The 18,170-nt window shown below is 37.8% G+C and overlaps 1 protein-coding gene across 4 annotated transcripts in view; it reads right to left on the bottom strand.

Annotated features, from left to right (window-relative positions):
• Positions 1-18,170, bottom strand: part of LOC106876140 (kinesin-associated protein 3) — a 100,164-nt gene that overhangs the window by 25,977 nt on the left and 56,017 nt on the right. For all 4 annotated transcript variants that reach the window (XM_089356577.1, XM_089356575.1, XM_089356578.1 and 1 more), the window contains exons 3-10: positions 17,571-17,725; positions 13,123-13,326; positions 11,600-11,827; positions 10,052-10,153; positions 8,761-8,942; positions 4,891-5,053; positions 3,173-3,273; positions 1,059-1,277 (exon numbers count right to left, since the gene is read on the bottom strand). In XM_089356577.1, coding sequence (XP_089212703.1) covers positions 1,059-1,277; positions 3,173-3,273; positions 4,891-5,053; positions 8,761-8,942; positions 10,052-10,153; positions 11,600-11,827; positions 13,123-13,326; positions 17,571-17,725 — 1,354 coding nt within the window. The remainder of the gene's footprint in view (positions 1-1,058; positions 1,278-3,172; positions 3,274-4,890; positions 5,054-8,760; positions 8,943-10,051; positions 10,154-11,599; positions 11,828-13,122; positions 13,327-17,570; positions 17,726-18,170) is intronic.

The raw sequence follows: 18,170 nt of genomic DNA, 5'->3' as shown, positions 1-18,170 counted from the left end.
CATTGATGATCATAGGTGAGGACAGGCACAGAAACTGAACTGAAGATAGCAACCTCTCCTCTGATGATGATTGTATACTGAAGATGGTGCATTACCTGCATTTCTTGCACCTAATTCAGTTTCTTGCCTCCCATCACTTGACAGAGGCCATAGCTGAGAGATCAGAGAGTCTCTCCATGTCAAGATGGTTGGATAACATCCACAAGCTCAGTTGGTTATGCTTGGGAAATCTAGCTGGAAGGTTTAATAACAGTTTTTTTTTTTCTGACAGGACCTGATGGAGGAGGAGCATGAGGATTCTACCTGCTACAACTCACCCCATTGATTAGTAAGCAACAAAGATGGATAAATGGATGGTTGCCATAAGTCTAATGAAATACAGTCGCCATCTGTTACAGTAAAGTTTGAAAATAATCAAGAAAACTGAGGGGAGAGATTATGAAAATTATTTTGTCATTATCAAAATGATGCTTGAAACATAACGAGAGGTTCTCATATATTGGATGTTAAACGCTGATGACGATGAATTGGAATAAACCCAGATGAGTGAGAAGAAAAAATATCTAATATTTTGACAAAGTAAAAACAAAATCTAGGGGCCGGCATGGCCATGTGGTAAGAAGCTTGCTTTCTAACCACATGGTTCCCAACCATACATGGTTCTGGGTTCAGTTCCACTGCATGGCACCATGGGCAAGTGTCTTCTACTAAAGCCTTAGGCTGACCAAAACCTTGAGAGTGGATTTGGTAGATGGAAACTGAAAGAAGCCTATCGTATATATGTGTGTGTGTGCATGCATTTGTTCCCACTGCCATCACTTGACAACCGATGCTGGTGTGTTTATGACCCTTAATGTGGTGGTTCAGGAAAAGAGACCGATAGAATAAGTACTAGGCTTACAAAGAATAAGTCCTGAGGTTGACTTCTTTGACTAAACCCCTCTAAGGTGGTGCTCCAGTATGGCTACAGTCAAATGACTGGAACAAGTAAAAGGATAAATGAATGTAATATAAAAATAGATTCTGAGAGAGAGAGAGAGAGAGTGACTTTGACTTACAATGAATAAATTCTTTGTGAATCCTTCATGCTGAGATATATTCCGTAGCATCTTCATTAAAATGGGATCTTTAAAGCGGAATGCTCTTTTAAATAACATCTTGAGGCCATTTCCTTCGGAAATAATCTCTGCTGTTCGTTTATTTGCTGCAAGATTCACGCACAAAGCCAGAAGTTCTTTGTCCGTATCTTCCGGACTATCAAAGAGCATTTTCATAACCTGTAAGCGAAAACAAAAATGGCATATTTTTATTAAAAAATATATTTAAAGGAAACCTACACTTTTAGCAACAGAGAGAGAGGAGGGAGGGAGAAAGAGAGAAACACAGAGAGGGAGAGAAAGAGAAAGAGGAAGAGAGAGAGAGAGAAAGAGAGAAAGAGAGAGAGAGAGACAGAGAGACAGAGAGAGAGAGAGTGTGGATCGGGCAGGTCCTGTTTGCTTTAAATGGACATCAATGCTTCTGTAACTTCACTTTATTCTATTTAAATAGGAGTGTTGGCCTTAGGCAAACCCATTTTCACCTCTGGGAAGAAGTGGTCCACATTAGTCTGGCCTCCTATTATTTGACCAGTCCAATAAGGGACATCCTACTTGGAATTTGTGTCCCGCCAGTATTTGCTTTCAGGGTCACTGAGGCACACAAACCACCCCACACTGCAACAAGGATTGACATCTGCAGTGTGCAGGTTTATTTTGTGCAAGACTAGCAGCTGCCCATGCATGCTAAGTTTATCCCTCTTCATGCCCCAGATATTGCCCAAGAGAAAGTTAAGTCACGGACTCAAGGGCTAATATAGCTTGGCTTCAGTGTTGTTGCAGAGAGCGGAACAATTACCACAAGGTATCCCAATCTAATGCACAGTTTCCTTAAGCCAACACCCTGGATTGATACTTTATTTCATTGGACCTCAAAGATTTGAACTCAGAACAAATACTGCAGGTCATTCTATTCAATGATCTAATGACTAACTATTTGTCACACTTGATCTCCTATATTTACAGGTATCAGACATTTTCACACAGTTGTTTTAGCACTGCCTATCTGGTATCATTGATTCAATAATGACTTATTTGACATTAGACATCTTAATCCCTCTCCCTCACATGGTTTATGTGTGTGTGAGCATATTTCCCTGTATATGTATGAGGAAAGGAAATGTGTTCATGTCAATCATGTTCAATCAATAATAAGTTGCGCCATCACTGGTGCCAAGCTGTATCGGCCTTTGCCCATCAGTGGTGTGGAGAGGAGAGGTCAGTATGCATGGGCGACAGCTGGTCTTCCACAAACAACCTTGTACAGACTTGTGCTTGCGATGGGGACTTTCTAGGTGCAATCCTATGGTCATTCATGACAGAAGGGGGTCTTTACCCATTACCCTATGTACATATAATGGTGTGAAGAAGGGAGGCTGGTATGTTTGGGTGGCTGCTGGTCTTCCACAAATAACCTTGCCCAGACTTGTGCCTCAGAGGGAGACTTCTTTGGAGCAATTCCATGGTCATTCAATACCGAAGAAGGTCTTTACCCTTTTACACATGCATAAAAGAAATAAGAGAAACCCCACCTCTCTCCATCCCTCTCGTTTGGTCTTTGTCTTTCTCTCTGTTTATGTGTATAAGCATTTTTTTTATTTTTATGCATATGAGTCTACACTCTCTGAGTGGTTGGCGTTAGGAAGGGCATCCAGCTGTAGAAACTCTGCCAAATCAGACTGGAGCCTGGTGTTGCCATCCGGTTTCACCAGTCCTCAGTCAAATCGTCCAACCCATGCTAGCATGGAAAGCGGACGTTAAACGATGATGATGAGGAAAGAGAAAAGAGTTTATGTAAATCATATCCAATTCATAAAACTGTAATATCTCTCTCTCTCTCTCACTCTATCTGTATGTGTATATTTCTGAACATGTGTGTGTGTGTGTGTGTTTGTCTCCAGTGTCAAAAACTACGGTCACCAAAACAAGCTCAATGCCCAGCCAGCCAGCCACGCCAAATCGTCAGCATTCAAAACAGCCATGCCCAATTGTCTCATTTTATATACATAAATACATACATACAATAACAATAAATAAATACATAAATAAAAAAAAGAAAAAGCCAGCTGTAAACTTACCACAGGGATACAGTCAGTATAGGTAAACATAGTCTTGGCTTTGTCATCCATACTAATATGATACAATATGCCCAGTACAACTATTTTATGGTTTTCATTATCTGAAATGTATAGAAAAAAAAAAATACAGTAAATGGTTCATTACATGTACACAGACGTCTCAAAAGTAAATAGACACCATTAACTTTTGAAAGATTTATTTTTGAGAAGCAAAATAATGTCATTCAATGCTGATCCTTGTAATTTAGTAGATATGCCTATAAGTGCAGGCATGGCTGTGTGGTAAGAAATTTGCTTTCTAACCACACGGTCCTGGGTTCAGTCCCACTGGGTGGCACCTTGGGCAAGTGTCTTCTACTATAGCCTCGGGCTGACCAAAGCCTTGTGAGTGGATTTGGTAGATGGAAACTGTATGAAGCCAGGCATATATGTGTGTGATCCCCACCATCACTTGACAACCAGTGTTGGTTTGTTTATGTCCCTGTAACGTAGCAATTTGGCAAAAGAAACCTATAGAATAAGTACCAGGCTTAAAAAAAAAGTCCTCGGGGTTGATTCATTTGACTAAAAATTCACCAAGGTGGTGCCACAACATGGCTGCTGTTGGTCTCTTTTGCTGAACTGCTAAGTTACAGGGACATAAACACACCAGCATCAGTTGTCACGCATCGGTGGGGGACAATCACAGACACACACTTCTATCTTTTCTCTATGCAAAGAAAATATTTCTCCCAGCATTCACTATTTTCCTCTCATTCTGCTCTAAGGAACCCCCATATTTGTTTTCATTTGGTTTCCCTGTATGTCTCCACTGTTCTGTTTTTGTTCCCAACTTTGACCCTCCATAAATCCTAAATTTTATTTTGGAATTTATGGGAGCAACTGTTTTTGAAGACTCATATCGTCATTGAATGCTCGAAATGAGGAGTAGACAGCCGACAACTGATGAAGGGTTGTTCTCTGTGTTAACTTGTCCTGATTTCCATTTTTCTCTCTCATTGTTTGCATATTTAACTCATTTGTGTATTTCATCTGGTTTACAGTTGGTGACGTCCTGTACCCATATATGCATACATATATATACACACATATACACACACACACATACATATATACACACACACACATATAAATATATACATATATATACACACCCACACATATATACATACATATATATACACACACACACATATATACATACATATATACACACACACACACATACATATATACATATATATACACACACACACACATATATATATACATATATATACACACACACATATATATACATATATATATATATACACACACATTTTCTTCCAATATGTGATGGAAAAGTGAAGAGGCAAATGTTGAAGAGAGGAGAAAAAGACAGAGAATAATGATTGTAATGAGAGGTGGGGAGATGAGAGAGGTAAAAGGGGATAAAAGGGGAGAAAGAAAAGAGAAGAGTGGTGAGGAGAGGTGAGAGAGAGAGAGGGAAAAGGAGGAAGGAGAGAAAGAGAGAGTATCAGAAAGAAGGGAAAATATAAGATGAAAATGTGTAGCTAGCAACCAATGCATTGCACAAATGTAAATAGACTGTTAGAAACAGGCAGAACAAGTTATTGCTGCTGCCACCATCACCACACAACAACAACAGCAGCAGCCATCATTATCAATAGTAGGTGGTTAGTACCAGAGGGATAATAAAGCTCTTTGCTACTTACTCAGCAAGCTAACAAGTTTCGGCAGTAGGCCAAACTTGATCATCTTACTCCTTTGTTCAGAATCAAAAGACAGATTTTTCAGTAACCTCAGTGTGATGTTAAGCAGATCTTCATTGTCACAGGGAACTAAGGGGGCCAGCCTCTCGATAATGCAGTGTTCAGCCTAGGACGATGAGGGAGACAAAGGTTAGACATAGTTATATGATATGCATTTCAAAATTAGAAACATTTACAATAACATTGTTAAGAAGAATATATCATCATCATCATCATTGTTTTACCATCCACTTCCCTGTACTTGAATGGGTCAGATGAAATTCTAAGGCCAGATGCTCTTCCAGTTGCCAACCCTCAGCTGTTTCCAAGTCAGGTGATATTCTCCAAGTCTATCAAATATGAACAGCACTATGGCTAGACATGATTTTGTGGATGATTGTAACTGAATGACACTGTTGGCATGACAGTGATGACATGACAATGAGAGGCACACACACACACACAAAACAGGCTTCTTTCAGTTTCCTTCTACCAAATTTGGTCAGCTCAGTCATAGTGGAAGGCACTTGCCCAAGTACTACACAGTGGGACAAAGGGAGTTAGGTTGAAACCAAAGGATTGTGAAGCATACACAACCATACTTATACACACATATATACATATATCTATCTATCTATATATCTATCTATCTATATCTATATATAAAATTTAGAGGTAATACTTGACAATTGTAAGCACCTGTGTATGCCAGCTCGTGGTTGAGGTGAAAGAATAAATTGTAAATCCAAACAATAGTACACTTAAGTTGTAATTCACTTAGGTTGACCACTGACCACTCACCACAAGAATATCATGTTTCATGTTTCAAGTCTATTCTGGCATGACACTTCTTATTTACGACCCACCACTGATATAGACAGACACAGCTCATATATATCTATCCCTTACGACCTTTAAGATCTCTGTATCTATATCTATTTATCGCTTTATCTTCCTCTTCTACATTTAGATTTTTCCTCAGGACCCTTCACCAACCCATCTAAATAGCTTAGATGTAGCTTACTTGACTATCCAGACTTTCTCTTATTACTTCTTAGATTACCCGCCCCACGGATTTGACTCGCTTTATTTTTTATTTTATTTTAAGTTTTATTTTTATTTTAAGTTTATTTTTATTTTTTTACATGAATATCTGTGTATTTCTTTTTCTTTTTCTTTTCTTTTCTGCTCAGGATTTTATATTCCCATTTTATTTTATATTGTTGTTTCGTTTTGTCATTTTATTGTATTGTTCTTAACCACCAACTTAACACTACACACTGAATCGTGGCAAGGTATGGGCGGTTTTCGGAGGACCGAAGAAATTATGTGTAAATGGAGAATTATACGAGGTATAGTACTATACAAAATACCGAAAGGATCTTCACCTCTTATATCACACCTTTCTTCCTCCTTTAATGCCGATGTGATATAATTTCCTGGGAGAGAAATACTTTTGCGGCTGAAGATAGCTTTGTATTGTAAATTATACACTGATATAAAGCTTGAAACACGTGTACCGCAGAATCCTTTGTATTTTTGTTGTTATTTTTTGGATTTACAATTTATATCTATCTATATATATATATATATATATATATATATATATATGTGTGTGTGTGTGTGTGTGTGTGCGCACACACACACTCATTTGTTTTACATCTATTTTTTCATTATCAAATCATTGTTTTTTTTTTGCAGTCAGATACCCTTCCTGTCACTAATTTGCTTTTGAAGAAAGGTAATTGCAATCTGGCAGAACAATGATCAAAGGCTTTCTAGCTGTGAACATCCTATCTGAGGTTACATTACTTAATATGTCCCTTCCTACCATCCAGAGCCGTTATTGCTATTTAGCCACAGGTCTGTTTTAACTGAGCAGGCCTATAGATCAAAGGTATTCTAGCTGTGACCATTCTGTCTCTGATTAAATTATCTAATAGCACATGTGTGTGTGTGTGTGTGTGTGTGTGTGTGTGTGTGTGTGTATGTGTGTGTGTGTGTGTGTGTGCATGCATTTTTTTTTTCTGTTTGACAACTATAACTTAGCTGTTGGGCAAAGGAGACTAATATAATAAGTACCAAAAAATTTTTTTTTTTAAATACTGGGACCAAATTTGTTACATTAAGCCAGGCTAGGGCAACCTTTCTCAAGAAGTGGGCCACATGAGAGAGGGCCCATCATGAGCTGGGCTCCACTACTAAAAAACAATTCAAGGTAAATTTTCATTAGGTACATCACTCAGGAAGCCCAGCATACCACAAAATGCCCGTAATTGGATTAAACCCTTCAAAGCGGTGCCCCAGCATGGCTGCAGTCTAATGACTGGAACAAGTAAAGTGATAAAAAGATAAAGCTAAACATTGCAGATAAATATAGATACATATATTTTTACTTCAGATATTTCCCTCGTTATTTTAGGGGTTGAGGCTGGGCTGTACTCTTTCAATTTTACAGCTGATTATTTTTTTTTAAATCTGACCTAATTTTTCTGAATCTTGCAATCCATACATCTCCATATGTTCTTCAATCAAACGTATGTTTATACAGCTGAAATTTCTCAACACACTACATTTAATGCTATCCATAATATGCTTGTTGACTACATTCTATTCCGTTAAGCTGAGCTAATTAGACTAACACGCTTTCTTCAACATAATACCAGCATCATTTTTACTCTTTTTCTGGACTTATGTTATGCATGCTTTCAGATGTAGTACCTACAAATCTCTATAGGTATACATTATTGGCATCTGTCCATTATTGAATGGCCGAGTCACAATATGCAGGTGATATACATCAACACAGTCAATTTTCTTTTACTACATCTATTTATTTCAGACACTGGATGGTGGCTATGCTGGAGTACTGTCCTGAGAATTTTAGTTGAACAAATCAACCCCAATACTTATTTTTAAGTCTGGTACTTGTTCTATTGGTCTCCATTGCTGAACTGCTGAGTTATAGAGATGTAAACAAACCAACACCAGTTGTCAGGTGGTGAGAACAACCACAGACACAAACACACACTTGCCCAAGGTGGGGTACAGTGGGACTGAACTTAAAACCATGTGGTTACAAAGTAAGCTTTTTAACCACACAGCCATGCTGGTGTCTAGTAGTACTTTGATCCTGGATGAATGCTAAAGTAAAGTCAATCTTGGCAGAATTTGCACTCAGGACTTATAGAGGTGTAACTAAATACCAGGAAATATTTTCTCTCATACTGTAGCAATTTTGTCAACCCACCACCTCTACAAAATCTGAACCGAGGCGCAGACATGACTTAGGTACAGATGTAGCTATGTGGTTAAGAAGTTTGTTTCCCCACTCATGTGGTCTCAGGTTCAGTCCCAATGCATGGCATCTTGGGCTTCTGTCTTTTACAATAGTCTCAGGCTGATCAAAGCCTTGTGAGTGGATTTGAGAGACAGAAACTGTAAGAAGCCCATCATGCATATATATATATATATATCTGTTTGTGTGTATGTATGTGTGTGTGTGTGTGTGTGTGTGTGTGTGTGTACGCTTGTCTTGACAGCATGTGATGGTTGTAAATGAGCATCACTATCAAATAAGCGATGTTCATTTCCAATCTCTCATGGAAATCAAGTTTGACCACGGGGAAATATTAACTTGCTTGGAAACAGCTGAGGACTGGCGATAGGAAGGGCATCTGGCTGTAGAAAATCTGCTTCAATAAATTCTGTTTGACCAATGCGAGCATGAAAAAGTGGACAGTTGCTGATGATGATGATGCTGATGCTGATCCAAACACCAACAGTTTTGAAACAAAATGTTTAAAAAATAAATAAAAAAACACAACAACTTACCATCTCATTTTTATTCTCAATGAAAATCGACAGCTTTTTAAGAAACGATACCACCAACATCAAAAGTTCGGAATTTTCTGTCCGATCCAGACTTTTCACCAGTAACATAACTATTCCTTTGTTTCTCATTTTCATCTCAACTTTTAAATCTTCGGCTAAATTCAACAGAAGGTAGAAAGACACTGGAATAGAAAACAAAATTGCATTTAATGACCATGTTAAAAATATAGCAATAATGAATATTTACACCATTTGCAATTATGTAGTGTTATACCGTGGAGGCGCAATGGCCCAGTGGTCAGGGCAGCGGACTCGTGGTCATAGGATTGCGGTTTTGATTCCCAGACTGGGCATTGTGAGTGTTTATTGAGCGAAAACACCTAAAGCTCCACGAGGCTCCAGCAGAGGATGGTGGCGAACCCTGCTGTACTCTTTCACCACAACTTTCTCTCACTCTTACTTCCTGTTTCTGCTGTGCCTGTATTTCAAAGGGTCAGCCTTGTCACACTGTGTCACGCTGAATATCCTCAAGAACTACGTTAAGGGTACACGTGTCTGTGGAGTGCTCAACCACTTGCACGTTAATTTCACGAGCAGGCTGTTCCATTGATCGGATCAACTGGAACCCTTGACGTCGTAAGCGACGGAGTGCCAACAACAACAACAACAACAACAGTGTTATACCAACAATATTATTGTATAAACAAAAGGCAGTGAGCTGGCAGAATTGTAAGCACACTGGGCAAAATGCTCAGCAGTGTTCGAAGTTTAAATTCTGCCAAGGTCAACTTTGCCTGTCATCCTTTCACAGTTCATAAAATAAGTACCAGTTGAACACTGGAGTTGATATAATCAATTTATCCACTCCCTTTAAACTTCTGTGAGTAACTGTGATGCAAACCATAGGGGTGGCCATCCATGAGTGTATAAACAACTAATGAAAGCTCCCGATTCAATTTCGTATTGATGAATAACTGAATTGGATGTATGTGTGTGTGTGTTTGACCCACCACTATCACTTGACAACTGGTGTCAGTGTATTTACATCTTTGTAACTTAGCGGTTCGGTAAAACAACAAAAAAGGTTAACAACAAAAAAGGGAAAAAGAAGTAGTAGGGGTTGATTCATTTGACTAAAAATTCTTCAAGGTGGTGCCCCAGCATGGCCTCAGTCTCATGACTAAGACAGATAAAAGATAGAAAACAGAAATTAAAATACATGGTATGATTCTTTTCTTTTTCGGTGTTCAATAAACATCAAAGCAGAAATTAGTTTCTCACTGGTACAAACCTCTTAACAATTGCTCTTGCTTTTTAACAACACTCTCAAATTTCTTCACACTTTTGTCATATTCTTCCTTGGCTCTAATTTTTTCTTCTTTTTCTAGTTCACGTAATGACAGTTAAAGAAACAAAACCATTTGTTTATTTATCATTCTTTCTTTTTTTTCTCTCTCATCCCAGACAACTTCCATTATTATAATCTATTTTTATCTCTACAAACAAAAGAACAACCAAGAAACTAACAAGAGTCTAAGTGGCAGAGTAAGAAACTTGCTTTGGCTCAAAGCCACCTGCTTGATTGGTAAAGATCTCCCTCACTGACAATGTCTCATTCTCGCTTCATTACCATGACTGATTTTATTTCAACTTCATATCCTCCTGAAAAATACTTGTAACATTCACTATCATCATCATCATCATCATCATCATCATCATCATCATCATCATCATCATTATCATTATTTTTGTGCCCAAGACGGCAAGCTGGCAGAATCATTAGCATCCCAGACAAAATATTTAAAGGCATTTTCTCCCAGCTTTATGTTCTGAGTTCAAATTCTGCTAAGGTTGACTTTGCTTTTCATTTTTTGGGGGTTGATAAAATAAATACCAGTTGAGCACTAGCCCATATCTGGCCTCTGCTCTTGCTCCCTCCCATAAAAATTTTAGGCCTTGTCCCAATTAGTAGAAAGGATTATTATTGATATTAGATAGATGGCAAGTTGGGAGAATTGTTAACATGCCAAACTAAATGCTTAGTGGTATATCTTCTGGTTTTATGTTCTGAGTTCAAATGCTGCTAAGAAGCATGGAAAAGTGAACATTAAAATGATGATGATGATGATGATGATACACACGTGTGCACATTAAAAAACAAGTTGAAGTTTCTTGCTCAAGTCATACAAACTCACAAGGGCCAGTTTATTGGTTTCTGTGGCATATTCCCCACTTAGACAGGACACTGGTCCATCGCAGGATTACTCATTTTTGCCGGCTGAGTGGATTGGAGCAATGTGAAATGAAGTGCTTTGCTCAAGAAGACAATGCATCGCTCGGTCCAGGAATTGAGACCACAAGCTTCCAATCATGAATCCAACACCCTAACCACTGAGCCACATGCCTCTACATGTGTGCGCGTGCCTATCCATCCATGTATACACACACACACTCACACATACGGTGGGTGTCTGAATATGGCTACTTCCTAGATATTGACAATCATTTCTTAGTAAGCATTTACTTGCTGGTGACTTCTGAGATGGTTCTCGAGTCCAACCAATGACTTGTTACTCAAACTGTAAAGCCAATGGTCTTTGTTCATCTGGGAACATACTTTGAGATGAAATTTTAACCCACCCTCATAACAACAAAACACATGGTAAGTCAGATGACCCCAAACATGGTTAAGCAATCCCAATTTTGGAGTGAGAAGTGAGACAGGGCCGCACCAACACTCAGCTCATACCAATATGCACATATATATTGTCCTCCCCATGCATACCAGAGCAGTCATTGCACCATGCATTCAAAGCGAATATTGATATTCAAAGGATATTAATGTTTCTTTTCTTCTTCTGTATCTCATCGTTCCAAAGATCATATTTCTTTAACTCATAATCAATTACTGTCATACATAAGGCTCCAATTTTGAAATGAAGAATGACACCGTGGAAATGAGAGAAATTGGAAAAACAGAAAAATATAGAAATAATATGTGTAGCAAGCTCAGTGCTACGCTTCCAGTCTTCTTTTAGAACTCTTGCTAAAGCACCAACAATGGTTTCTGCAAAAAAACAAAAAAACAGAGAGAAATAATAATAATAATAATAATAATAATAATAATAATAATAATGGCCTCTGGATTGAAATCAGAAACAGAGGGGTTTATCATAGCAGCCCAAGATCAATGCCTACCTACAAAGAACTACCAGGCCAACATATTAAAGAACGGCAGCTCCCCATTATGTCGTATATGCCAACAACAAAATGAGACCATCGATCATGTTGTCTCCATGTGCAGTCTGCTTGCGCCTACAGAGTATCTCAACAGGCATGATAGAGCTGCACAATATATTCACTGGGTAATATGCAAAAACCTGGACTTGCCCCATGATAAAAACTGGTGGGAACACAAACCACCCCCAGTACTTGAAAATGATCACATTGCACTCCTCTGGAACTTCACCATTCAAACTGACAGAAAGATAGACGCAAATAGGCCAGACATCATACTGAAAGACTTCAGACAAAAATCATGCCTCCTCATTGATATGACTGTCCCAATTGATATAAACGTATCTGTCAAGACCTACCAAAAACTGAGCAAATATAAAGATCTTGAAATAGAAATTAGCAAAATGTGGAATCTGAAGACGAAAACAATACCTATTGTCATAGGTGCCCTGGGAATGACAGCGAAACGGGCTGATTACTACCTAGCTCAGATACCAGGAAACCCCAAAATGGCTGAAGTCCAAAAGATAGTGCTCATGGGAACTGCCCATATCCTACGTAAAATACTGTCTATGTGATCTCAGATGTTAAAGCAAACATAATTTTCTTATGGTTTCTTAAACATTCACTTGAACAAAACTGTACAAATCCAAATATATGGTACCCTAGGCATAACACCTACATGAACTTCTAACTTGTTGTCTCTTGAGGTCTCTGGGTGAGACTTGGATCCAACTTGTACAAATGCAAAACAAAAGTCAAACATAAAATAATAATAATAATAATAATAATAATAATAATAATAATTTCAAATTTTGGTACAAGGCCAGCAAGTTTTTTTTTTTGGGGGGGGGGGGTAATTCGATTACATTGACCCCAGTACAGTAATCTCCCCCCCCCCCCACCACTACCACCAATAATAATAATAATAATAATAATAATAATGATAATGATAATAGCTTCTAACATAGGCACAATGCTTGAAAGTTTAGGAGAGGGTGCAGCTGATACCATCAACCACAGTTTTTGGCTAGTTTCATGTAAAAATTCATACCAACAGCTAACACCAAAAGTAAAAAAAAAAATGTCTATCAACAAATGAATATATTGGGAAGTAAAGTTTACCATTATGGAAAAGTTCCTCGAGATTATCAGGATTTCTTGCAAGCTGCAAAAATAAGGCTGCACCCCGTATTTTCTCAGGTATGTCTTCGTAGAGGAGTTCTAAGTAATCATCTGTGTCATTGAGGTTTGCTTCTTCATCTAATTCAGTTCCATCAGTGAGGGCAGGTTCAAGTGGCTTGTCGGAGAGCTGAGTTTTACCTGAGGCTGAACACAGGACAATACAAAATATTGAAGTCAGTTTGTTTATATTTAGAAAAAAACAACAAAACCATTGAACAATATTAAGAAATTAAGAGATATAAGTCTTTTATAAAATGTTGGTCATGTTTTGCAGGTACTTGGTGACCTCACCAGTGCTAGTATCAAGGAAAAAGAACCCACGCTCTGTGAAGTGATTGGTTTTAGGAAGGGAGGGAAACTAGCTGTAGGAACCATGTCAAAGCAGACACTGGAGCTCAGTACAACTCTCTGGCTTGTCTGTTCATGTCAAACCATCCAACCTGTGCCAGCATGGAAACAAAGATGTTAAATGATGATGCATTTTAGATGCCAATCTAGTTATAAATAACAGCTTACCATATATATGGTTAAAAAAGCCTTGCATAGAGGAAAGATGTAGAGAGTTACCTGTAGGATTCAAACCACACATCTACTGTAACCAAGACAGTCACGATGCCATTACACTAAAGAGGTTTTTCATCAAGAAAGCTTGTTTTTTTTCTGATGTTTAGAGTGTAACAGAAATATTGTGAAATGTGTAAAAAAAAAAAAAGTAATCTATAAATGACATATTTAGAATGCCAATCCGGTTCTAAATAATAGCTCATAAAAAGAAATAGATGTAAAAAAACCTCTTGGATATATAAATAATAATAATAATAAAGAAAGAAAGAAAAGTCTCCTGCAGGACTTAAAATATGCATCTTTTGTAATCCAAAAAAACTACAATACCATTACACTGAAGTAGTTTTTCAACTTTTGTCCAACTAAATTAGATGCTTTAATCTTAGAGTGGGAAAGCAAGTTTGTTGACATTAAGAATGTGACAAAAGAAGCATTATGAAATATGTCAATATGTAATCCATAATGGAAGTAAATGTAACAGGTTGAAGATGTGACAAGTTTGGTGTAATGATTTAGGACAAAGCAGTGAATGGCAAGTTAATTTCTAGATGAACTGCAAAGAATTGATGACCGACACTTCACAGTTATTAAAGATTTTATTCAACCATTAAAGACTCCCTTTAGTCATGAATGACCATGGTATTGCACTTACAAAGTTACCCTCTGAGGCACAAGTCTGGGCAAGATTGTTTGTGGAAGACCAGCAGTCGCCCATGCATACCAGCCTCCCCTCTCCATGCTGATGTTATCCAAGGGAAAGGCAAAGGATGATACAGCTTGGCACCAGTGATGTCACAACTTATTTCTACAGCTGAGTGAACTGGAGCAATATGAAATATAGTGTCTTGCCCAAGAACGTGATATACAGCCTGGTCCAGAATTGAACTCTCTACCTCATAATTGTGAGCTCGATGCTTGAACCACTGAGCCACGTGCCTTACATTGTTACAAAACTGTGACAAGTTGGAAGTAAACAAGAGTTGTGCAGTGGAAGGAAGAAGATGAATGGTGCAAGGCTCACAGGGTAAAAAGATACCAGTGTGTGTGTGTATGTGTATTTGAGTTTGAGTGTGTGTGTGTGTGCACATGAATGTGTGTGTGTGCATGCGTTTGAAAGCTAAGTCTCAGACATCCATGATAACAGAAGTAAATTGTTTGAAAGTAGCAGAATGTAAAGAGAGCATTTTTTTTACAGACATCATGAAATATACACCCGCATCTCAGTCGAACTCGGTCATTGGTAATAGAATTGAATAGACTTATGTACACTGAACTCTTGTCTCACCTAAGATGGTAATGATTTCAACAGGTTAAAAGAACAACATTTCAATGCAAAGAAATGTGAAGACCAAGATCTCAATTCTTGGTTATGAATTTGTTGTATATCTCGCACATATCTCCAATACCAATCCAGTTATAATTAGCTCAAAACAGAAAGGATACCCCTTGAAAGGTAGAAAATTCTCAGCAGGACTCAATCCATGTTATCTACAGCAACCCCACACTGTCACATAACTTAACAACAAGAAAATGAAATCTAATAGTACTATCTCAGCTTTTGCTAAATATTTTGACTGAATTAAAAAGAAGATTAACAGAAATTTTACAACAATGAACTAAATTACATTTGGAAGGAAGCTAAATTTAAAAAAAAAAGTATTCCAAACTTCTGTAAGAATTAATTGTGGAGAATTAAATGAAGTTCTATTATAGCTTTCTTTCCATGCTGTTATTCAGAGCTACAGCAGCAATGTTTCAGCCAGCCTTCTGTAAGTTTGGCATTTCACATAGAATAATAATAATATCTTACATTGACATTTGTATAGCAACGTGTAATTGTATACCACATTATGTATATATCAAAGTAACTGTAGACAAATATAGAACAGTCTGTAAACCTAAAAAACAAACAAACAAAAAACCCTAGTTTCATATTTCAATTGAACAGAAATTCTATGAATGTTTACAGCCAGTAGTTATGAGAATGACTTTGCTCCTGAAATTCTCCTAACATTTAACTATTGTTCGTTTATACAGGATGAAAACAAAGCATGTTACAGAAAACAAAAGGCTTCTTATCAAATGAACATGAATAGGTGAGGGTGTAGCTGTCTAACATGAAGTTTGCTTCCCAACCACATGGTTCTGGGTTCAGTACCACATGGTAGCACTTTGGGCAAGTGTTTTTTACTATAGTTGAAGGTTGACAGAAGCCTTGTGAGAAATATGGTAGAAAGAAACAGAAAGAAGCCTGTTGTATGTATATAAACACATGTGAAAATGAGAGTGTGTATCCGTGCCCTTGTCTTGACATCATATGATGGTTGTAAATGTGTGTCACTGTCATACAAGCAGTGTCATTCATTTCCAATATTCTGTGGGAACATGTCAGGCCATGGGGAAACTTTACCTTGCTTGGAAACAGATGAGAATTTGTGACCTGAAGGGCATCTGGCTACAGAAAATTTTGCCTCAAATAAACTCTCTCTGACCCATGCAAGCATAGAGAATAGATGTTAAACGATGATGATAATGATGATGAATCAGTAAAAATAATTCTACATTGATGCTGATGTTGTTCGTACGTACATGTGTACATACATACATACATACATATGTAGTCAACATATTGTAATAAAGTTTCTAAGATATTATTATAATATATCGAATACGTTGAACTTAACGATTAGGTTTGCATTTATTTTATCAACCTCTATTTGCTGAATGGCAACATTGATCTAGAACCTGGTGTAGCTCTCCAGCTTACCAGTTCCAGTCAAACTGTCCAACCCATGCCAGCATGGAAAGTGGACATTAAATGATGATGATGTAGGTGTGTGTGTGTGCACGCACGTGCACATATATATGTATTTTTTACTTTTATTCTCAAACTGGATGGGCATATAATAACAAGCCAGCCGACACTAAAAATCTTTAGTGAGACTTTTTTATCAATGAACCTGAAGAGATCCAGACTGATGGGTCAAAACATATGTTGTACCCAATAAAAGTCTAATACAAAATCCATCTCCTATTATTAATTAATATTATTACTCTAACTACCACTGTGAAGTTCCTGAAGTAAATCCAACAGAAGTGTACCACAATTATGGATGTCAACAAGTAGCCTAAACTGTGCCGGTGCTCTACTCAGCATTTAAACGCACTAATCTAATTATACATATTTCTTTAAATTTTCTCAATGACTGGCACCCATGCCAACGTCGTCTCCTTCATTGGACATGAAACTCAGTTTGCGAAGACCTGTTGGGGCAAGCGAAAGCGAAATTGTGATGGCACCTGTGCCCAGCGTCGCCTTCCTGGCACATGTAAAGACATTCGAGCGACATTATTGCCAGTGCCGCCGGACTGGCTCCTGTGCAGGTGGCACGTAAAATACACCATTGTGAGCGTGGCCGTTGCCAGTACTGCCTGACTGGCCTTCGTGCTGGTGGCACGTAAAAGCACCCACTATAGTCTCGGAGTGGTTGGCGTTAGGAAGGGCATCCAGCTGTAGAAACTCTGCCAAATCAGATTGGAGCCTGGTGTAGCCATCTGGTTCACCAGTCCTCAGTCAAATCGTCCAACCCATGCTAGCATGGAAAGCGGACGTTAAACGATGATGATGATGATATATATATATATATACACACACACACACACACACACATATATACATATATATATGCACACACATACACTATGATTTTAGGCAGTGTAAATATATATTGAGTAATTTGGCATGCTACATGGAAAAAGACAAATATTTAAGCACATCGTTCACAAAGAAGAGAGAAAATGAAAAATGATTCTGAGTGAAATACCTTTAGGTGGTGAAGATTCTTTTCTGTTTTGTAAATAATACAATAATTGCTCAATTTCAGGTAGTTTACTTGGTGATATTAATTTACATTTGTCAATGATTTCGTGAGACAAAGCAGTCAGATCTGTGTTCTCATTCAAGTTCTTCACGCGGATGCTGTAGTGTTAATGTTTCATGGTGGTGTGGGAAGAAAACAAAAGAGAAGATATGAACCAATGAGGAAATACGTTAAACCTTTTGATACCAACCCATCCAAAATTGCCCCTGCTTTTATGATACAAACTTTCTATATAAAGTGAGCTAGAGTAAAATTTCCCATTAAAATTCCACATTACTTTCCATATTCCATTTACCAGCTCAGTAATGACCAAGATATTTTAGTACATTCTTTGTTATTTTCAAAATTAACTGAAATAAAGAGGGTGTAAGTCAACAGAAATATGGTAAGGAAAGGGTTAAAAGAAAAACAAAAAAGGGTGGTGGTGGTGGTGGAGGGGAAACAGGTGAAAATAGAATTTATGTCAATGAGGAAATATTATAATAGAAAGGAAAGGAAAATAAGGTTTTATCAACAATTATAGGTACAGGAGTGACTGAGTGG

The sequence above is a fragment of the Octopus bimaculoides genome, chromosome 8, assembly GCF_046866305.1.
Source record: "Octopus bimaculoides isolate indiv1 chromosome 8, ASM4686630v1, whole genome shotgun sequence".
In the NCBI taxonomy this organism is placed as follows: domain Eukaryota; kingdom Metazoa; phylum Mollusca; class Cephalopoda; order Octopoda; family Octopodidae; genus Octopus; species Octopus bimaculoides.
This window is presented reverse-complemented; position numbering and strand designations above follow the sequence as displayed.